Source organism: Gobius niger (assembly GCF_951799975.1).
Source record: "Gobius niger genome assembly, chromosome: 15".
NCBI classification, from domain to species: Eukaryota; Metazoa; Chordata; class Actinopteri; order Gobiiformes; family Gobiidae; genus Gobius; species Gobius niger.
Genome location: NC_136866.1, coordinates 19,867,591 through 19,891,764, shown reverse-complemented (window position 1 = coordinate 19,891,764; position 24,174 = coordinate 19,867,591). Strand labels below are relative to the sequence as shown.

At 42.7% G+C, this 24,174-nt stretch overlaps 1 protein-coding gene across 2 annotated transcripts in view; it reads left to right on the top strand.

Annotated features, from left to right (window-relative positions):
• The window catches only part of LOC306975212 (glutamate receptor ionotropic, kainate 2-like), a 159,677-nt gene that overhangs the window by 33,488 nt on the left and 102,015 nt on the right, over window positions 1-24,174 (top strand). The window contains exons 2-3 of one of the 2 annotated variants that reach the window (XM_079572674.1): window positions 14,040-14,207; window positions 15,992-16,255. In XM_079572674.1, coding sequence (XP_079428800.1) covers window positions 14,040-14,207; window positions 15,992-16,255 — 432 coding nt within the window. Of the gene's footprint in view, window positions 1-14,039; window positions 14,220-15,991; window positions 16,256-24,174 lie in introns of both variants that reach the window. The other variant, XM_079572673.1, reaches the window with a different exon arrangement.

Genomic DNA, 24,174 nt, shown 5'->3' with positions numbered 1-24,174 from the left:
CACGCTAACACGCACGCTAACACACACGCTAACACGCACGCTAACACACACGCAAACACGCACGCTAACACACACGCTAACACACACGCTAGTACACACGCTAACACACATGCTAACACACACGCTTACACACACGCTAACACACACGCAAACACGCACGAGAGTGTCACTCAGTGGTTCACCAGGAGAGGGCGGAGCAGCTGCTCAGAGAGCAGCATTCAGGAGGATTACTGAGAACTGCGTGAATGAAGCCACAAACCACTGTGGGGGTGTTTTTGATGAGGAAATAGCAAAACAACATGGCTAAAAGCTCCAAAAAGTCGATCTTGCATGATATAGGACCTTTAAATGAATTTGCCCATGGGCTAAAAGCTGGGATGGTGTCAAATATATCGTTATCATGATGTTTCTCTACTATATCATGAAATACATTTTAAGCCTTGTTGCCCTGCCCTACCACAACTATGTATGAACCACAGGTGCTCGTCAAATCATTAGAATATCATGAAAAAGTGCATTTACTTCTGTTATTCAACTGTGAAACTAAATATGACATAGACTCATTACATGCAAAGTGACAAATGTCAAGCCTTTGTTTGTTATAATTTTAACTTACAGTCCATTCTTAAAATATTCAATTTGTTTTAGATTTTTAATTTGGGGTTTTACAAGCTGTGGGATAAAATAGTAATGAACATGATAACAAATAATCTCACTTTGCACGTAATGAGTCTATATCATATATTAGTTTCACAGTTAAAGTTGAATAACAGAAGTAAATGCACTTTCCATGATATTCTAATTATATGACGAGCTCCTGTATCTATAAAATAAACCCGCTTACATTACTCCATCAAACATGACTCAGCAAAAGCTTGATCATGAATCGGGGTTTACTCTGCTTTAGTTTTGTCACACCTCTGTGCACACTCTTGCTCTGTGAACACTTTAGTCATTCACAGAACACATGAAATGCAAACACACACATACTATGTGAACACGTGTGTGGCGTTCTGCAGCGTCTGCAGCATCTCTGTGTCCTGAAGCACAGCTCACAGCTCTCCTTCAAACAAACGCCGTCAGTGGGAGTGCGTCCGGATTGATATGCCGCTAACGTTGCATCCTGACGGCCCGTCGACGCCGGAGCTCAAGTGGGATGGAGAGGTGCGTTTCCATGGCAACGCCGGCATGTATGTTAAGGCGTGAAGGCGATGCGGCCAGACGATTGGCCTCTCTCTCTCTCGCTCTCTCTCTGTGACTAATGACCAGCGGCTGCAGCATCAGGTCCAAGGACAGCGGCGCCATGGCAACCCCCTCTCCGCATCTGTGTCTCCATGGCGAGGGGCCCAGAACAGGAAGTGCAGTTCACGTAACCATCAATCACTGGAGAATATCATGGAGTGGCCCTTCAGCTAATCAGAAATGAAGCTGGCCATTTTTGTTTTTATTACACAAAGTCAATCAAAATGAAAATATGAGCACTTAGCCTCAATTAATTTGCACTTCTTCTCGAGTCCATTTGCCACCGACTGATTGCAAACAGGACGGGCAGTATTTCTGTAGAGGACACTCATGCACATGAGTTAGAACACATGTTATCATAGTTTTAGATTAGATTAGAAAGTCTCACTGAGGTTCAGAATGTCTTTGTCATTGTAGTCCAGTGACCTGTGAGAGCCAGACCTATATCGAATAGAAAACTCAAACTGAGGGTTGAGAGGGTGAGCGGAGTCAGAGAGATATTCCACTGAGGAACGGCTCCGGTTTAAGGCGAGACATGGCTGGTGAAAACATTGTTTTTTTTTTCTAGTTTCCTCCCATAGCATCTTAGTATTCATGTCAGAGTATAAAAAAGTTGAAAAGTGAGCTTTGAACACAAAAAAAACAAGGCAAAATTTTCTTTTTTGACAGATTTTTTCACTCATGATGAGCTTATTCAAAAACTACACCAGATCCAAAATCCCCTCTGATGAAATTGTAGTAACTAATAAACAAAATAATACAACACATTTAAATCTGGGTCTGTCCGTTATTCAGATTTTGTTGCTGAAAATGTTGGTAATTTTTACGCACAAAATGCCTTTTTTTTATATGAAAAGATAAAATGACAGAAAGCTTGCAGCACATTTGTTTTGGGTCATATTTAAAGTAATCTACAGCAGAAGTTTCAAATTGATATCTCAAAAAAAAAATGTATTCCCCTATTCACCTGCAGCGTCTCGCCTTAAATCGGTTTAGGCCCACACGGTTCTTATCTCATGGGTCGGTTCAGTGTGCAAGTGCGACATAAAGAATAAGTTGAAAATAAAAAGGCTCAAAAAGACATTTCACATGAAAACAAAAACGGTTTTATGATTTAAAGCCCTGTTACAGTAAACATTGAGACTATGTTAAATGAAAACCAGAGAGAAGTTGTCATGAATCAAACGTGGACATTTATTGACACATGCAACGAATCACACCAAGTACCTGGGTACAAGATGCTCTGAGGAACAGTTCACAGTTCACAGTATTTATGCACAGAGACAGCACGAGATCATACGATTTTGGAATGGACCAATGGTGTAATGGGTCAGAATGATCCAAGGTGTCCAGGGACAATGACGAAATGTGTAAGATACACAGATACATGTGTCGCCAAAGCGAGGACACAAACACAATATCTTCAATTGTGGATTAGATGCCCTGACCCCGGTCAAGTGGGTAAAGTGATGTCTCTTTAGCTGTACAAAGGTTATTGTAAAATGAACATAGGCAATATGATTGTATCAAACTCTCAAAACTGCTGTTCGACTCGATTCCTTCCGGCTCCTCTGTGAAAGGTAAATGGCAGCACTGCAAAGGTAACTAGGAATTATCATCTGCCATTATTATGTTTTAGCGGCTGCCGATTGTTCTCAGTGAGTTTTCAGGAAGCAGGTGTTAGCTGCAGGTGTTAGCTTCAGGTTAGCGACAGTGGCTAAGCGAATCTGCAGCAGCTCCAGCCTGCAGGTTCACCACAGCGTTACAGATTCAGGACGGTCTTTTGGGGGATCGGACCCGGTCCAGTGATTAAATCTGATCAGATACTCTCAAAATGCCTGTATTTGCCACTGATATGGATGCTGAATATCGGAACACTCCATCAGTCAGAAAGACATCTAAATAAGTAAGTAAGGGTGACTTCTTTTGAGAGCGTTGATAGAACATGCCTGGATGACTAAGAGCATATACAAACAATCCACGACTTGTCATGTGTGTTTTCTTTTTGATCCTCCCAACCCCATGCCCTGTTTCTGTCTCCCCTTTGACCTGAGCCTTCTGCACCATGATGGAAGCGCTCTGTAGACGGTTTCCCATAGGGGGTGCTCGGTGACATGTTGTTGGAGGGTAAGGAGTATGATGCATGACACCAGTAGACTCGGCGCTCCCGGTCGTTAATCTACAGCGCCCCCTGTGGTAGAGTGACCTTGGAACGACACCCAAGACAAGACTCGCTCTCCCTGAAGATCTGTGCACAACAACAAGACTCTGTGTAGTGACAGGGAGAGAAATGATTTCAGAAAGACGGCCCTAGTGGGAAATGTCTGTGAGGTGCACTGCGTGGATCAGGACAGGACGGATTAACACCAGGGTCAAACACGAGGAGTTTATAGGCTCTAACTTCACTCTCAATATGCCATCGCAACAACGTTTTAATCTTCACTCTTGGAGTTTCAAGCATTGTAAAAAAGAAAGCCAGGGTCGCAGGCCGCAAGGTGAACACTTTAGGCAAATATCACTTCTCGATGAAGTTCAGGAAGTTACTCAAAAGTATCAAGTCAAAGATGAAAGTAGAAAAGTAGCTGAAAGACAAAGCGTGAAGGTATGCTAACAGTGGCAACATAGTAATGTGTTGGAATAAATGTCAATTCTGGCGGCCATCTTGTGAAACACTTATTTCCTTCATACTGTTTTGATCTATTTTGAGTTATTTCATGACTCTTTGATAAGTGTGACTGACCTTGTGTTATATCTGTAATAATACTTTTTGTTGTTGTTGCAGATTTCAAATGTTATTCCAGTTTTATAGGAGGCACAGACTTTAGCTTCATTTCATGGATTTTCCTCTGTCAAACACTTCAAATTATTCACTTCTATTTATATCAAATATAACTTTGTTTCCTACTTCAAAGCAGTATTTCTGTACTTTTTAACACGACATGAGCAATATTTTTTGAACATGGGACAGTGATACAGAGAGTGCTAACACTGAACCCTGGGAATGAATAGAGAAGACATTGCTGATGTTATTATGGTGGCCATCTTCAGGACCTGTGGTTGGTGTATATTTTATCAAGCTATCCCTCTCCACAGATGAGCAGGTTTCCCACTCCCAGTAAAGTTACAGTCATGTCTGAGGAGATGTGAGCCGCTCACACAAAGGCTCTTGTTTGTGTGTACATGAATGAGGAATTTTTCAATGATGGAAATATCTGTCATAAAATAAATGCTTGTATTTCAGCTTTATTTATTGGGTTAAATTCTACGCGGTTTGGCTTTAAGAAAACTGGATAACATGGGATGCAAGTTACAGACACAATTTAAAAACATGCAAACTCCAAGTTCCAGACAGTCGATGTTGCAAGAAATCGTCTTATAAGACTGTGGTCCTTCCCACCACCACACTTGTGTGGCTTAGATGTGAGTCTTGCCAGGATACCTCCTCGTTTGTCCCTTTTTTTGGTGTGGGCGGCTCTCTGTGCCTCTTCAGTGGGTTGTAGCTGTAGGCACTTGTGCTCACAGAGCCATGTGCTGTCCCTCCCTTTTGGTGATTATGTGCTTTCATAGAAACATTGTGGGTAACTGCCTTGTTTTCATCCTGAATACTGATACTAATGTGTCATCATTGGAAACACCCCGGTGTCTTTATGGTGTTTAAAATAGCACTATATAAATAAAATGTCTCCTGTATTTATCATAATGCTAGTAGTTGGTTATTCTTACCACTTACCACCACTTATAATAAACAACTTATGCCAAATCAGCATACGTTGTTTTGTCTGTTTCAATCATGTTTAATATCCACTTGGACGGATTGTTCTTGGATGGTTTCCTGGTCTGTGTTGTTTGACGTCCTTGAGAAAAGTGGCCAGACTTTGGGCCACTGGGTCAAAATGAAAGGCCCCGTTCGTCAGCGGTTCCATGGTTGAGACAATGAGAGAAGAAAGTCATCCACAGATCCTGAATTTGTGATGTGACGTGTGCGTGTGTGATGTGAGCTGGTGCACTCATCATCCGAGCTGTTAATTTCTGATTAAATTCGCTAATTCATTAATCCAATAGCTCCCAGTCATAAACCTCGTCATTATGGGCTCATTATGACACAGTCGCTGTCAGCGCTGTCATGTTCCCGCTCTCTCGCGCAGGAGGAAATACTTCTTCAATTCTCCCTCCGATACTAGTTTGTATCAAGTAGAAAAGAAAGATAAGACTTAACCTGAGTTTATGTATGCTCTCAGTCCTCCAGGAGTCTTCCCATCATGGTTAAGGATGTCAAAGTCGTCGACTGGACTGGATTGTTTGAGTTGAGAATGACAAACGTGTTGGCATTTTTAAGCCTTTGTCCATGTTGTCAATAAAGGACTTTTCATTTTTCGATACCACAGAGTGCCTTCGATACTTTTTGACTGCATTTATATCACCAGTCAGTCACCTTTCTGCTTTCCTGTATTGCCGGCTTCTTGGAAGAGCACCCGTTGGTACATAAGTATTTTCACACTTCTGGGACCCGCAGCAGTGCTCATTTTTCCTCCTTTCACTGTAAACATTGCATTTGAATGTTTGTTGAGGGGATCCCGGTGCTTTATCTGTATTTTATATTGTGAATAGACTCAAGTAAGACTGCTCATTGTCCACTGTATGCACCTGCTGTCACTTTGCCTCTGCCCTGGGACGACAGATGAACATGAGCTGGTCTCTGGCCTGTGCAGCACATTTGTTATGCAATGTCCCAGTCAAATAAATAAATGAATAAAATGTTTATGGCACCGTACGGAACGCGGTTTAGGCGCAGAACTGCTCAGAACAGGGTCCGACGATGGTTTATGGCAGGGGTCCTCAGACTTTTTTCTCTGGGGGCCACATTATTGTTCCTGACTGTGATGGGGGGCCGGACCGGGTTGGCTATAATATAGAATTGTATGACCCAGACCAAAATGGCTTTTTGTGAAGTAGAGATTACTCGCCTGCACAGTCGTCCCCACGACTATATCCACAAGATCAACACTTGATTCAGGCTCATATTTGTTTCACTGTAGTGGTTTGCAAAAATAGTAATCAAGTCTTCACACTTTCTTTTAATTTCCATTTATTTTTATTTTCAAATAAAACATCATTATGTAATGTGACCAAAGTAATAACTTCTTACACTTGCATTGTGCTTTACAAGCCTGTGTCACAAGTTTCTCAAAGTACTGTAGTCATTATTCATTCTCTCCACACTGTGGTGGTAAGCTTCATTTACCACGTGGCTATAATGTGTTATTCTGATCTCTTATGTAAGTGCCCTCTGCTGGACACCTGTGGAAATACTTTTTATTGATTCAAATTGCCCCCTAGTGGCTGGAATGAGTAAACTGGTAATTTAGTTAAAATATCCTAACTCCGCACAGGAATGGGCTAGAAACTTACTTTCTTTTCCGGATGTGGCCCGCGGGCCGTAGTTTGAGGACCCCTGGTTTATGGACTTTAAACAGCTGGAGGACAGTTTGGATATATTGTACAATTACTGCATTCGGATAATTCAAACATTAATGAAGAGAAATACTATTCCAGGCCTGTGTTTATTGAGGACACAGCATTCTAACATGGTTAAGCGATGTTGCGTGATAATATTCTCTCAGTGACTTGAGTAATGTCAGCATCACTGGTCGCTCTCCCCTCCGTCACTCAGCCTCCGCCTCTTCCTTTATTTGTCTTCTGGGTGATTATGTTCCTCATAACTCTCTCCCTCGTGGCCCATATTTCAGCGCACGTCGTCAGCGATGGTGGCGATCATTCACGCACCTGCCTTCACCCGAGCGCAGCACTACATCTCTGCATCGTTACAGCCGCGGACAGGCGGGATTTACACCCATACATCAGCCGGAGCTTCGCCTAATTGAATGTTTGGCTGTCTCTCCGGCTCATGATTTGCGCTAAGCTAGGGCGCCCGCAAAGCCGTTGGTTATTATTGCTGAGGGATGTGGTTGCGATTTTTATTTAATATATTTTTAATGGAGCATGAGTTCACAGTGCGCTATTCATAGAGCCCCGGGACGATAAATAGTTTTGTACAGGTTTATATATTATGGCCTTCTCATATCCCAAAGATTCCCAATAGGGTTCAGATCTAGAGCCCGATCTTGTGTTTCTAAACGCAGACTATAGATACAGACGGCATCTCTGGAATCGCCCATATATGGTCATTTTTGAAAACAGTTAAGGGGGAAAACAATTTTGAAAAAATGTACATTTTCTCTAATTATCCAAAAACTACTGTAACAAACGCTGAAATATGAACATAGTTTTCTACTAAATAAAGATACAAAGACATGGGGAGGAGCAAAGTGGTTCAACAGCCCACAAATACATGAATAACGGAGAATGCTAACCTGATGCTAAATGTTAGCATCGGGCTAATGCTAACGGTTAGCTAGCGCTTGCTACAACTGCCGTTTTTTCACTTCTACTGAACAATCTGTTGCGACAAAATATCCATATGGGCCCGATTTACACTTGACTTTATTTCTGTGTGATAAATAAGTTTATATTCCACCAGAAAATGGCTAAAAAGAGTGGAAAATTGTGTTTCTCTAAAGATTCTATTTTCCCCCTCGGTGAAGCCACGCCCCCTTCTATGACGAGATGCCGTCTGTATCTATGGCGCAACCTTTTCCACCTCGGAGGGGCGCAATGTGAGATCTTCCAGCTCCAGACTTGGAGCATTGAGTAGGCTGGAGAAACACCCTTGGCCAATGGCGATGTTATGTAGAACAGTCTTTTTCCTCTGAACAGTCACATCTGTGATTCTGGAAAAGGGATCTGGTCGTGAAAACATTGGCCATTTATGTGACAAAATGTCATTCTGTATCAATTCATCCGACTGTGATTTTTGGTGTTGGAGCATTCCTGTTTGTGCTGCTACACATTTGTCACTCTGCCCCTGCTGGGGCCACACCATTACATGTCTAAACGGTGAATAGAAGCGTCTGAAAAGTCATCTGATGTGGAGCGTGAAGCCCTACACCATAATGGCAGGGAGCACTTGTGTCCTGAGGCTGATCATTATCAGGTGTATCTGGCCCTCATGAGCCTTATCTGTGGTAATTGGGTGAAATTACCAGCGCCTCACGTTGAAGTAAACAATGGGTGTAGATGTTCTTTTATGTGGAAATGTTAGATTTTAGATAAAAGACACATATCAGACATGCAGACCTACTTTTTGGAGCTTCTAATCATTGTATGACGTTGTTCCCACTTCGAAATATCTGATATATATCGTCTAAAACTGTGGTTCTCAACAAGTTTGGCGTCGGGACCCACCATTACCCTGTAGGATGACAAGCTGTAACCCAAACAGCATAAGCATTAAGAAAACTCTAAAACCATGATGAAAACAACTCAAACAGTCATTTAACAGACTGCTTCTTCAGTTGATAACATTTTGAAAATATTGATTAAGATTGAAAAGAATGTTCCCAGGGAAAGGCCGCGACACACAGAACAGGGTTGGTACGACCTACTTTTAAGAAACCACTGGTCTACAAGATAATATTGGAGTTGATGTTTGGAAGAAATGCAAATTTACAATACAAAATAGAATATACTTGATATACTCTCAAAAACAGTGTGTAAATGTTCTCAACTTTTGTAGTTTATTGAAGAATCACCCTTTTAAGCAACGAAGCAATATAAATTAAATTGGTGATGTTTTGCAAAAATATAATCATCCATCCATCCATCCATCCATTTTCTTCCGCTTTATCCGGGGCCGGGTCGCGGGGGCAGCAGTCTCAGCAGAGATGCCCAAACTTCCCGGTCCACACACACCTCCCCCAGCTGTTCTGGGGGGACCCCGAGGCGACACCAGGCCAGCTCGGAGACATAGTCCCACCACCGTGTCCTGGGCCTTCCACGAGGCCTTGTCCCACTAGGACATGCCTGGAACACCTCCCGCGGGAGGCGACCAGGAGGCATCCGGAACAGATGCCCGAGCCACCTCAGCTGGCTCCTTTCGACGTGAAGGAGCATCGACTCTACTCCGAGCTCCTCCCGGGTAACTGAGCTCCTCACCCGATCTCGGAGGGTGCGCCCAGCACCCTCTTCACCACGACAGACCGATACAGCGACCGCATCACTGCTGACGCCGCACCGATCCGTCTGTCGATCTCACGCTCCATCCGTCCCTCACTCGTGAACAAGACCCCGAGATACTTGAACTCCTCCACTTGAGGTAAGGACTCCCCACCGACCCATCGTTCGGGACATGGAACGTCACCTCGCTGGGGGGGAAGGAGCCTGAGCTTGTGCGGGAGGTTGAGAGATACCGACTAGATATAGTCGGGCTCACCTCCACGCACAGCTTGGGTTCCGGATCCCAACTCCTGGAAATATAATCAAATATAATAAAAATATAATAAACATAATCGTCATCGAGAAAGCCCCTCCAAAATATTGAGATATTAATTTTGGACAACATGGCCCAAATTGTACCTGAAGTTTTGCTTCATTCACAGTGACTACGTTTACATGCTGCCGATATTTAATATTTAAATTATGAATATTCCGATATCTCCATGCTTTACCATCAATATTCATGACTTTCACCATAATAATAACGCTCACCACATTAATGAAGTAGTGGGTTTCCTCCTGGGGTTTGCTTCTGGGTTTCGCCTTGTTCCTCTTTAGTTTATTAGCGGGTGGAAACCGACAGCTTTGGGGCATACTGCCACCTACTGTACCATGAGCGTCTCGCGAGTTCTGCCAGTTCTAGGTTTTGCCCTTAGCTCTGTTTTTTTATTTTTTTTTTATTTTTTTTTTATTGAACAGATATGTATTTACAGTAAGAACAAAAGTGCAAGAGAAATAAGCATGCAAACGTGTATTTCTGGAAGGCTGTGCACCAGAGTACAAGTACTTCCTGTACTCCAAGACCAAGATTCCTCATGGATAGAACACGCACAAAACACAAATGAATGCTCCTTTATATTCCGAGATGCGTTCACATGATCAAATATTCGGGTTAGAAAAGGAGTAACTGGTGTTTGCATGGCCATGTGCAACCAGGTTACTGCTAACATTCCAGTTATGAAGGGTTTTTTGACTGCATGTAGGCGTAGTCACAGTTTTGACTAATCCTGTTAATGTCGGTTGTTTCTGTGGAAGCACGCCGATGAATGTTTCCTGGATTTTGTTGTACGTAGGACAAGCAAACCCTGGAGGAGTCCTCCCCAAAACATAGTTAGATGTTCTTTTTGTTGATGTTTAATTGCTGTCAATGTGAGAGTATATTCTTTATGTGTAATGTGTGTTCTATTTTTCCCATTGAAATTGTTGCAGCAAACTTTTTAAAAGTTGAAAAGTAGGTTGCATTGATCTTTCCAACTTCTCGTTTCATCTCATTCTCTGCCATAGTCTTACACCATTTATAACTACTGTCCAGGCCTCGGGCTATTTGAAAGTCCCATCTCACTTTCCCATTTTCTGTCCGTGTCTATGATTGAATCGATGATCGGACTGGGCTGGCTCCCCGCTGAAGTTTGACGGCCGGGCTCCTGCTCATGCTCGTGGCTCTGGCTGTGCCGCTCTTTCATCTTCTCCGATCATCCATTCTCTTTTAACTTTGGTTTGTGGGAGCTGCTGGCGGTTGCGGTCTGAGTTGAAAACCTCAGCAGCAGAATACGAGTCAGGTGAATGGAGGTGAAGGGTTTTAAGGCGCGGAAAATGGAATAACAATTCAATAATAAAAGATTTGGTGAACATTTTATGTGCAATGTGAGAATGTGCAATTGTTAAAATTGATAGTAAGAATTGCATAACGTCCACAGCCCTGTTAGAGCTCTTATGGCAGATGGGAAGAAAGAGTTTTTGAACCTAGTGGTTGTGCTCCGCTCTGTTCTCCTGTACCTGCGGCCTGACAGGGTTAGTGTGAATCTGCTCCCCCGTGTCATGTTGTCATGCCACAAGATCTTGTGAGATTAAAAAGCCACAAGATCTTGTGAGATTAAATGCCACAAGCTTTTTCAGCCCCGAGTTTTATTCATTTCATTAGGCTTTATCCAATTTACTTAATGTGGATGGCTTAAGGGTGCGTAAAGGAACATTTAGTTAATAGATACCCACTGATTTTTAGATGATGTATGGTTTTGCACATTAAAAAAATACAATTATTTTGTTATACTGTTCAGTAAAGGATTTATTTAATTTGTTATTTTTTATATTTCACTCTCGTGAGTACAATCTCGTGTCTCATCTTGTCTTGTGGAATTTATATCTCACCCCTAAGAGCAGTGGTTAAATATGGCATTGTCCTCACAAATTATTGTTGAATTTGCATTAATTAAGTCTCAAAAGCTGAAATCATAATAAAAAAACAGCAAATAATGTCATTTCAATACACCTGGAAAGTGTTAGAATACTTAAATATTGAAATAAATGTTCTCTCGACCCACCCAAAAGGGTTCCTCTAACCAGTTTTAGGTCCCAACCCACCAGTTGAGAACCATGGGTGTAAGAGAATGGGTCAGAGGACACACCCCTGAGGAACGCCAACATTTACATGTACTTTATTCTGGTTGTGTCACACTGGTCATTTTAAACAAAATGAAGAGTGATCAATCTCGGCAGTGCTACAATGATGAGATGGACATGTGAGACATGTTGTGGGTGGGACAGCTGAGGGACCAGATGTAGATCCTATACACCAGTGGTTTCCAAAGTGAGGTCCAGGCCTCAGAGGCACTCCAGGAGGGGCCCAAAGGCATCTCTACACATCCAGTGATCCAGTGTTTGCCGCTCCTCCCCTGTTCAAAGTGTTCAGTGGGCTGTTTGCATTCAGTGCACCCGCTGATGTAATTACGGACCATTAACCCCGTGTGAGGGGGTCAGGAGAGAGTGTCCCGGTTTAACCCCTCCACCACCCATGACGGCGGGATTAACGCATGTACACCGAGTCATCGATTGCGTGAGCGGACAAGGAGAAACAGGAAAAGTCATCTGGTTTAGACCTTGTTTAGCTGTGTCGTAACAAAAACACAAATCTTGGCTATGTACTGCGGCACACATGCAAAGCACTTTGACGGTTTGAATGTTGGGAGCTTGAGTCTCAGCTTGAACAATTTGTGAAAAAGAACTATTCCCTCAGGTGGTGTGAAAAGTTTGCTTGGCTTAAAGTTCGCATTCACAAAGTGGCGCATCAGTCAAGCCCCAGTGGCATGATCCACGATGAAGGAATATTAATGACTGCTCTTCGGAATAATGGGCGTCCATGTTTGAGATGCTGTTTTGTCTTTGATTGAGCTGGGTCCCAGAGAGAGCCACGGGATGGTGAGCTGAACTAATCCAACCGCCTCTGTGCGAGACTCGCAGTGGGATTATCGCCTCCATGCGGTTATAATGGCACCAATTATGAGAAATCACAGGCTGCAAACAAGCTTATTTAGATGTCAATTTGCCAAGACATAACACTGTTTTAGCAGTTATATCGGCTGATTACAGTAGGGATTTGAATTATTAAAGCTGAGATGAGTTAAGTTTTTCTGCAGTTAGCTTCTATCAGACCATAAACTATTGTCTTAAAGGTCACACATCATGCAATGTCAAGTTTGTTGACAGCGTTACAGTACTTCCACCATCCACCCAGGCTAGATAAACATTGAGGCACAGGAGAAATGAATTCATAGACAATATTGTTGTATATAAAATCATTAAAAAAGATGTGGTAACATGGGGATTTGATGAATCTTCGAGTCGGCCACCCTGGTATGAAGACATAGCTAGTGGAGTTGTTAGCACTTTGGTGGCAGTAAAAGATGATTATATTTGGGGGGGGAAACATAAACCTTTGCTTTTTCTGCTGGCCTCTCGTTGTCGGGTTCAGGTCTATAATTTTGCCAGTTTGCTTGTTGCCTTGTTCCAATTGGTATTCTAAACATCTGTACCAAAAAAGGACCATGTAGGGGCTCTCAAAAGTGCCTCTATAAAAAGCCTTTTGTATAGCATTTTCTAAATTTCCTCATCATTGATATAACAATTTCACACAGCCCGGCTGAAATACAATGGTTGCTAGATAGAATTTTGCACAAAAATGTTGGATGATATCTCAGGGCCCTGGTTCAGCCCACACACCGGTGTTCAGCACCGTGCTTCACCTCAGCACTGACTTTGAAGAGGCAGGTGAACTCCATAATGACACAGAGCTAAGAAAGAGAAACATCAGTCTGGCCTTGCTCTTATGCGCTTTTATTTAACACGAGATGATATCGAACATAAATGACAGTTAAACATGAAGCGAGTCCCTGCCTCTGCCTGCGCTGAGAGCAGACAGTGCAGAGTCAGAGGCAGAGTTGCCATCTTTGCTCCTTCTCTCCTCATTTTAACCTCTAAATTTCTTTTACATTTGAAAGCTATCAGGCCAATACAGTGACAAAAGCCACAGGTTGCTCACGCTATTTTCGCCACATTAATTATGCTAATTAATTAATTAGCATTAGCATTCATAAATGCACAGCTTTGGAGACTAGTTCTAGTGAAAATGTGGGATGGCTCGTGCCTTTTAGCCTATTGCTGCTTAAATGTAGGCTTCAAATATGGTGAGAGTCTATCAGGCTGACAGCGGAGCATGGATGGAAATAAGTACAACAATAATGATTTGAACTGCTTGAACCCTGCCTGTGTCAGTTGAGGACCAGTCCTGAATGTTCTCAACCCTATTTCAATAAGATATTGTGCTTTTGTGGCCAAAATATATTATAGAAACCCTGCATACCATAGTGTAAACAGATGAGTGCCTATCCTGACCCTCCGTCTGTCCGCAGGTGGGATATTCGAGTCGACGGAGAGCGGTCCGTCGGGAGCAGAGGAGCTGGCCTTCAAGTTTGCCCTGAACACCATCAACAGGAACCGCACACTGCTACCCAACACCACGCTCACCTATGACATCCAGAGAATCAACATCTTCGACAGCTTCGAGGCCTCCAGGAAAGGTGAGGTGCAAGGTACTCCCCAGCTTTGTTTTGCTTACTGTAGAATCGAACAGGTGTGTTTGGGCTCTCCTCCACCGTTTGGCCTGTGGAAGGTGAAGAGATCTGTGTTCATTTGAAGCTGATTTTAGCGTAACTATGGTAGGAGATGAAAATGTAATATTTAGTTCACTAAGATTATGTTGTTGCCATAAGTTAAATAGTCTATAACGTAAAGGACACATTCGACTTGTTGAGGAGAGGCATTTAAGTCATAATTTAGTTAACATTTCCCTGTTTTAGTTAAAGCAGTACTAAGTAACGTGCTTACCTTAATAAATTATGTCCGTAGTCCCTGTGGGGGTAATACAAGTGTTTATGGGATGATTGGAGGGTCTTTCATCTCCCCCTGATGTCTCTGGCCACAAAACCATGTTTGCAACTTGACTGTCACCGGACCGGAGCAAGCAATACACACTAATGGAATCACGAAGAAGAAGCTAACATGCTAACGGGCAAAGCTAACTGTGGGCTAACGTCACTTTAAACAGTATTTACAGCCAAGTTTGAGTGAAAAAAAAATATTTCCATTGTATAATTGAATGTACAATATCCCTCTCTCCCTTCGTCTTTTCCGTCAGCGTAGTATTTACTCTCCAAGACAATTAATAAGTTACATTTTTTTAACTTGCTACGACACCTGCAGTTGCCTCTAGGGGCAAGAGTTACTTAGTACTGCTTTAAGTTTACAAGTTGTATATATTTTCCAAAAGTGATGTCCATGTGTACACTAAACAATTTAAGGTTAAAACATGAATTCTTCCCACAATGATATTTTTTTAATTTTTTTCTCACCCAAACTCACCCTTTAAGGTGCTGAACATGATGGCACGTGTATGAATTCACAAATATCGATGTCTTTTGTATCCACATCATGTGCGGAAGGTGCTCGAGATGATGTCCAAATATGGTCATTTCCTTTTCGGTACAGGAGAAATATACACGCGCATGTGCAGACGTTGTGCTTTTCTAATACACTTTTGAAACAACATTTAGAAGCTCTGACATGCTCCATACTTATTGGACTCAAGAAGATTGTTGGAGGTTTTTTTCTGAGGGATTTTTAAATACCCAATTCCTGCTGAGTTATTGAGAAAAAACAGCTCTACAGGTGATACAGACATATCACCTGTAGAGGCGCCTCACTGACAGTTTTAGGCATCTAATGGCATCTATTTACTTATTTGCAATATGACCAGGATATTGCAATACACTAAGTTGTAATGACTAATATATTCCCATATTTAAGTATTTTTTCAGCATGAAACTTCTTCTGCTTGCCTTATTTAGTGTAATCAACATATACTATGAAAATGGTTCATCTCACATATGTGTAACCACCCCCTACATGTTTATATCACATAGATACTGTTCAGGTCAATTTGACCCTGCCTTCAAAATGGAGGTAAAAGGGTGTCAAAAATGTCAGTGTATTTCATTCTGAACATGAACATAAGAGGAGGGTTAAGTCAAATTCCTCAGTTACTGAAAAAACGAATATACTGTATTTCTGTAACTCGTTACTTTTGTTGTACGTTACCCTCAACACCGGTGAACAACAGATCCACACACACCCTGGACGTGTTGGAGGGTTTGTGAGAGTTAATTCAACTATACCATCAGCTTTCATGGTTTGAAAACAGCGTAAAGAAATCGATACAAAAGTGAGCCGGTCTATTTGAAGTGTCTTCAATGCCACGGTCTTCAGAGGTAGCTAAAACTGCGTCCTGTCCCTCCTCTGTCCACAGCCTGCGACCAGCTGTCCCTGGGCGTGGCGGCCATCTTCGGCCCCTCTCACAGCTCCTCTGCCAACGCGGTGCAGTCCATCTGCAACGCGCTGGGGGTCCCTCACATCCAGACGCGCTGGAAGCACCAGGTGTCGGACAACCGCGACTCGTACTACGTCAGCCTGTTCCCCGACTTCTCCTCGCTCTCCCGCGCCATCCTCGACCTGGTGCACTTTTTTAGGTGGAGGACGGTCACCGTGGTGTATGACGACAGCACCGGGACAGGTAGGTCACACCGCTATTTTTACTCACCAAGCGGGTTTAGAAGTTGAATGTAATGACGTTTTCACGGCTGATATTGGAACCTTAAAATCAAGAGACGCTGGGACATGAACTGTTCACATTGAGGTACAGGTCTGGGACCAAATGGGGCCAAGTTGAAGCAAAAGGTTCCAACCAAAGATTCTTTACGAGATTGGATGACAAGGTGGAGTGGACGTCAGATGTTATAAGGATCTGATGTCGACTTGAACTAGCTGAACACTGAACCCCCGCGATGACTAGGGGTGGGAACCGTTGGGTACTTCACGATTGGTTGCAGATCTCAATAACGATAACCTCACGATGCGATTCTGCGATAATCAATAAATTGCACAAAAGAAGAAATGATATATCACGTCTATACATAAACATGTGATTTTTAACCTTAAAGGGACTATACAGAGTTTAAAAATGTCAAAATGATGTACTTTCCTCCCCCTACATGTTCCAGCCATGTCATAATGTGTAGAATGAGCTCAGACCTGTTCACCACAACTGCCTCTAAAATCCTGCACTGTCACTCAAAAAGGTGTTAATTCGGGTCCGAAGTGCCGTCATGCACGAGCTTAATATAGAAGCTGCAGTTACATGCAAGACCTGAAGTGGCAGTAGTGAGTATAAAATAGCTAACTTGCATCTAGCCCTTTAAGGCACTTTTTTCTTTACTTTTTCTTTTTTTCAGATTTGTTTTGTCCACCTTTAGTACACTGTAATCTCAGACATTAGTGGGGGGAACAAATATTCATAAAGCATTTGTAACATTTTTAGCCTTTCTGTGAAAGTGACCCAAAAAAGTGACCCTGCAAATTATAAAATGTGCCAATATAGCTGGCTCTGTGAAGAACTAGGATGCTGCAAATATCAGTCACAAATGAGTTTGGACCACAATGAACATTTAGATTTAGTGGCTTCTTCTTTCATTGTAACTGAAAAAAGTCGTGTGCAGGGCCTTTAACATTGTTACTTTCTACAAGCTCCATAGTTTTGATTAAAATTTGTTTTTACGCGCATTGTTCTCTTAACTTAACTTAACTTAGCTTAACTTAACTGAAAAAAGTGATCTGTTTCCAAAATGAAGACAGTAGCCACTAAATCGTATTCATAAATTAAATAAGATAAATAAAAACATTTATTAAAAGCCACACATGTATGTGTTGAAGTGTTTGGTCCAAATGCTTAACATTGCAGCGCTGCCCTCTACTGTTCTGACTGACTTCTTGACCATTATTGGCTCTCAGTCAACAGTGAAATGCATGATGTCATCAACAGTATCGGTATTGTGTCGCAAAATGTCGTGATTTGTTGTAAAATTGCTTTACTGTCCCACCCCTAGTGATAATGGAGCCGATGTTAAAGTTTTTGGTGGGCTAATGTCAATGTCAATTTTATTTATAAAGCACATTTAAAACAACCATAGTCGACCAAAGTGCTGTACAAGAACAGTAACAATATGTACAATAAACACAATAAAACTTAAACACAGGTCATATAAAGGCACAAACTGTGTCTGGTCTACATAGAACCGAAGGCCAAAGCAAAGCAATGAGTTTTTAATTTGGTTTTAAACTCCTCCACAGACTGAGCCGAGCGCACATGTAGAGGAAGGCTGTTCCAAAGTTTAGGGGCCGCCACTGAGAAGGCTCGGTCACCTCTGGACACATGCGTGGATTTAGGAACAGACAAAAGGAGCTGGTCTGCAGACCTCAGAGCTCTGGAAGGTCAGTAGAGTTCTGACTGATACTTAGGTGCCAGCGAATTTAGACATTTAAAAACAATCAGCAGAATTTTAAACTTGATTCGAAAGGGAACTGGTAGCCAATGTAAAGAGGACAGAATGGGAGTGATGTGCTCCCATTTTCTTGTGCCGGTCACCAGGCGGGCCACGGCATTTTGGACTCCCTGCAGGCGCTGGAGGGATTTAAGGTCCAGCCCCGTGTAAAGGGAGTTACAATAATGAACGTTTCCTAAACACAAGGTAAACAGTTTGGGAGTATATAGTTATCATCACCAAGTATGGAGAGTGATGTATAAATCAATGAAATCTGTGTTATGTTTGTACTGCACAACACAAATGGAAGCCACTGTAATGTCTTCACGCTGAAGCTTTAAAGTGGACATAAACATCATACAGCACATGTTCTCACTGTGTAATCGATGCTGTTCCAGGGGCAGGTGAACTAAACCGTGCTGTCCCCTGGGTCATAAACACAGCTGCGATCGTTCCAATGTTCAAACGAGCATAAAACAAAATGGCCTCCTCTGAGCAGAGCAGTGAAAACAGCAGTGGCGGCGCGGTCCATGGTTCACTCCGTTTGCTGTAGTCTGTCCACTTCATTCACAAATCAATAGCACCACTGTTCAGGCCTGTCCTCAGGTGCTGCGCTGCTGCCCGTGCTATTCTTCCAACTCACTGAGCCACAGTGAGGGGGGAAACTACATTACCCAGAATGACCCGCTGTCAACTCCGATTAGGCAGAAAGGTGGAGCGTGAGAGACATGGCACTGGACTAGAAGTGTTCGGAGAATCATGCTAAACAATAGTGCCCAGGCGGCTTGGTGTTAAAGCTTTGCACTCAACCCAAAGGTTTTATCTCCGCTCCGGCCGGTGCAGACTGCAGACTAATGTGTCTGAGGCAGGACGCGTTAACCATGAGCTGGCACTGTGCATGTGTGACTGGTGAGGGAAAAAGGGCCAAAGGCAGAGTCAATTCCATTCAAGTTTATTTGTATAGCACATTTCTAAAAATAACTTCAGTTGACCAAAGTGCTTCACGACAACAATTTAGAGACACATAGAAATAAAAGATAACAGACCTAGACACACTCAAATTGCTCGTATTGAAACCCAGAGAGAGGAGTGTTTTCAGTCTGGACTTGAACTGTCCAACAGACTGAGACCTGACAGACAGAGGGCGCTGCCACAGAGAAGGCTCTATCACATCTCGTTTTTTGCCTCATTTTAGGAGGAGCTTCCAACAGGAGCTGGTCAGCTGAACTCAGGGCTCTGGGCAGAGTGTAAGGTCACAGCAGCTCACTCTGATAAGGCGAGTCCAAAGAGAGCAGACATTTCAAAACTATCAACAAAACCTTACATTTAACATGCAGGGAGCCAGTGTGGGGCGCAAAGAACAGGGCTGATGTGCTCACGTCGCTCTGTTAGAGATAGGAGGCGGGGTCTGCAGGCGCAGGAGGCGGGGTCTGCAGGTGCAGGAGTCGGGGTCTGCAGGTGCACAGGTCAGGCCTATATACATTTACATATATAAGCCAATACAATTATAGTCCAGAAGATAGGGGTTAATTTCCTCAGCTGAAAGAAGCTGGACTTGAGTTTATATGTTTGTCAAATTAAAAAAAAAAAAAACTTACATGAGGACGCCAGTGGAGCACGGCGGGCCGATCACACTGTCATGTTCAGTCTACTTTGTCCAAACACCAAAATCTCAGCTTTATTTTGTGTAGGTGCCGAATGTTAACACTTATCCACCTGTACATCACAAACACAGTCCTGTTGCATGTGTTGGCTGTCACATCATTCTGCCCCAGGGCAGCAGGGGCTTCATGAGGGACAGAGACGAGAATGAATGATGTCTTATATCGTATAGTGACATTTATTACTATCACCCTTTCACTAAGAGATTCTTCCCCTTTATTTAAATGTCACACTGAAATTCATAATCACCTCACTGGAAAGGCCTAGCACAAGAAGGGACCCTATTGTGCATGTTTTTGTTGTGGTGGGACTAGATTAAACATTTTAATGCAGTCAATTATGTTGTTTTTATTTAATTGCATGTGATTCAGAGGTATTGTGCACTTGCCAGAGGTATGTTTAACAATCCTCTGTATTTTCCTACATTTTAACTCATTTTAAGTGATCCTTTCAAACATATTTAGGCCTACAGCTGTTTGATTTGTGCAAAAAAAATGTAATGAAAGTAGGCCAAACTGCGCTGATGAAGAGGTTTAGCAGTAAAATGGCTGCCATAATCTGGCATTGATTATCTTTGGACTTTACCCTTTAAAAAGCAGCAGTGATCTCCTCATGCTGTTTCTTTCCATCCCGGTGTTGGCACTGCAAGCATCAATGAAAGAAAAGTAACAGAAAGCAGCCAAGTGTTTTGGATGATCCGTGGAAGTGGGGGTGCGCCGATGGCTTCGAGCAAAGCCCCGGTAAGATCAGGCAGACTGTGTCCAAGAGAGACAGAGAGATGAAACCCAGTGGCATGGAAGTTTTGCCAGTGCTGTCCAGTGCTCAGTCCTGAGCTGTGTCTGGCAGGAACAGGGGAAACGGAGAACGGTAAAGTAAAGTGTGATAAATTAGTGGGGCCTCTGGGTGCTTCAGTTTTGCCTTCCACTGAGAGGCCCCACCCGACCCGGGAGTCCAATACACGACCTTGAAGCTATGAGACGATATTGCTGACCCCTGCACCATGGTGAGCACCTTCAGCTTGTTTCTTTTCATAGCTTTCAAATGAGCCCTCCCCCAACGTCCTAGACCTCAGGAGGTCGAAATCTGGTCATGAGTTCATGCACCAAGAGTTGTACATATTTTTATTTTGCAGATAATTCCGGAATGGAAAGAGATAGAGACTTAAGTTTTTTTTGCTTTGGAATCTACTCATTTTTGTGTGCCTAACAAGCAATAAAAAAAAATCCATCTATAGGCCTCTGGGGCCAACTTTGGGGTTCCTTCTAATTGTGCAGCCTAACCTGATATCCTCACGGTACCTGTGCAACAACAAATTGAATAGTCCTACAACTCCACATCAAAGGCAGCTTAAGGGAAACGCCTGGATTTTTTTTTGCACTTTTTGCCCCCAAAATAAACATTTCTACTGTAGATACAACCTTTTCCTTATCACTAGGACCATTATAAAAAATAATAATAATAATAATAATAATGCATTAGTCTTTTATAACGCTTTTCCAGAAGCTCAAAGACGCTTTACAATTTGGTGCATTATTCATTCACAACATACTCGGTGATGATAAGCGAGGCAATCTGCGCACATCAGCCCCCACCACCAACCACTCACTCACACACTACATTCGCCAGGCTTCCTGTTCCCAAACAGTCTCACATCCAAGTCCTGCCAGGCCCTTCCCTGCTTAGCTTCCGAGGTCTGATGGGATCAGAGTTTTCCTGGTTCTATCATGTTTATTACAGTCCTATAAGCCCACTGCAGCATAAATATGATGTAAATATCAACTGGCGTTTAGGCGGATGTTTTATTAGCAATAACACAAAAATGGTTAAAAAATACCATTAAACCCACAAAACTCACAAGGTTTCACTGTTATTGTCATCTTGAATATGTGAAATTATCTTCTCTCTCTGGCAACAGCATAGCAGTTCAAACAGATAGTTATGTGACAAACTACATTACCCAGAATGCTCCAGTTAAGGCAGTGCGGCAGCAGCCCCGGCAGGAGATGTTGGTGGAAATCCCAGTGTTCACTGGGGCGAAGTGGCAGACTGCACTCGCGTTTTTGTGATTCACGGTGACATAGTGAAGGGCCTGCTTTTTTAAAAATAGGCCGCGCGCTTCAGCCTGAGTGTTGTTTTAATGAAGTGACGAATAATCGCTTGCATAAAAAGCAATTTGCACTTTGACAGAGCGAAAGCACAGCAGTGTTCTCTGTTTGAAAGTCTAAATGGAGCCCTCACGTCCAAATTTAAAAACAACCATTTCTACCCTTTTTTTAATGCACAATGATTTTGCTGCAAAAGAAAATAGAACTCGAGGGAATTCAGTAATGCACTAGTGCGAAAAGCCGTTGTGTGGCATGTTTCTGGTGTGTTTGATATAATAATACTGTTTGCTAAAATACAGTGCATCCGATAATAAACACTGGAAACATTTCTGATGCAGGTTACAACTCAAGGCTAAAACATACAGCAACATGTGTATTGGTGTTGTTGGATAATTGACCTTCCGCAAAACCCCACCCTAAAAAGGTCATTGTCCGATCATACCGCCTAGCAACCGTTGCTATCAGACATTCCCCCCGGATCTCCTCCCATCGAAACTGATGGACCGGGGCCTGTTTCTCACCGTCAGGGATGGACTGGCAGAACAAATCTTGCCGGGACTTTTGGGTCAAGACCAGCCCTCTATAAACCCTGCCGCAATATATAGGCCTAAATAAATGAAAGCAAAATAAAAAGACATAGGGCTATTGAGGTTTTCCATAAATAATTGACCTTTTACAAAACAGCACAGCAACCAGTCGTTTACTCGACTACATACCAGTATTGTTTGTGGACCACTGACTGACTACAATCGACTGTGTCACATCATTGATTCCCTGAGCTTCACTCTGCATTTGCTAGTCCCGCCTCTATTGTCCTGTGTTGAAATGCAGCCCAAACTGAGGGGTCCCCGACTGACTTCCTGTGTATCGAATACATAGAGGAAGTCAGGCGGGTGTGCCAGGCTACAGTGCAATTGCAAATCTTAAAATCCATTCTCATTCCCATTATTTCACACCACATCTTTTAAAACCATGAAAGTGTCTCCAAGCAGAGGGAAACCTGTCCCATACCCTTTAAAGCAAACCAAAATAGCTCTAAAAAATGACTTTTGTGTGGCCTACTATAAAGGTGCCTACACAGCTAACACGGATCTCGCGGCAGGTTGCTTACTGTACTGTGCATGTGATATGCAGGTGATGACCAGACGTCGGGGTGGTGTGTTGGGAGGGAGGAGTCCAGGAGTACAACATTGGAGAATAAAAAAGGACTCAGATCACTGAATTTGGAGCAACATAACCTCACCTTCACTACATCATAAAGACACAAATGGATCTGGAAAGAGGAGGAAAAGTTTTATGACAAGCAGCAGCTGTGCCCAGGCATCGGGATCAGAGGAATGAGTATATGCTTCAATAAACTGAAAACATGGAAGCGGACACAATAAAGGACGCACTGGATTACAAACACGTTTTAAAGGGGATTTTCTCATGACATGATCGCTGGACAGACAGAAATTACACACTCAAACCACACACATTGTTATAATATCCAGGAGAGGCAAGAGGGAGGAAAGAGGTGAAGTTTGTGTCAGAGAAATATATAAAACTATTCCACTGGTCACCGAAGCACAAGCAAAGAATCAGGAAACAATTTCCATTCACATCTTAGTGCTTAGCATTCACAGCGTAGAGTTATTTATTTATTATTATTTTTTACAGCATTTGTTCTTCCTGAAGTGAACACATATGAGCGATTGATTGCAAGCACTTCAAGTGACCAAATAGTAAAGGCAGCACGATGCGTCCGGTTAGGTGTGAGCGTACCTTTAGAATAAAAGATTTCCTGACACTCGATTTGTTCCTATTCCCTATATTTCAGTCGTTTATCTGTGAGTTTTCACAGGCGGCTGTCCGCTCTATAGCTCTCTCTCTGGTGTGACGCCAACACGTCTGGGACTCAGTCACCTCTGCGTGTCACCGCTTCCCCAGGGCAGGTCACAGGCGTGTGAAAGGACGGACATTATTTTGGTTTGGCTAAATCATCTCACCCGAGGCTAGGAACAAGTAGAAGCCACCAAAATGATGAAATGTCATTGAAGGAGGGGTTATGGTTAGCTAATGTCTTCTCACATCATTTTCGACACGCTGTTATGACATTTTGTTTAGGTTTATTTGTGCTAAATTAGATTTTTCTCCTACAAAAGCGAATGTATTGTTTCTTAATCTAGGGAATCGGGACTGTTTTATCAGTAGAAGCAATGTGATACAGTGGCAAAGCAAGTTTATCTGTAGAGCACTATCGTACACTAAGAAATTCAAAGTGCTTTACAGAACAGGAAATATTTACTGAGTACATGGAATTATATTTGGAAGTTAAATGAAATCATTTTATCATGCGCTGCTTTTAA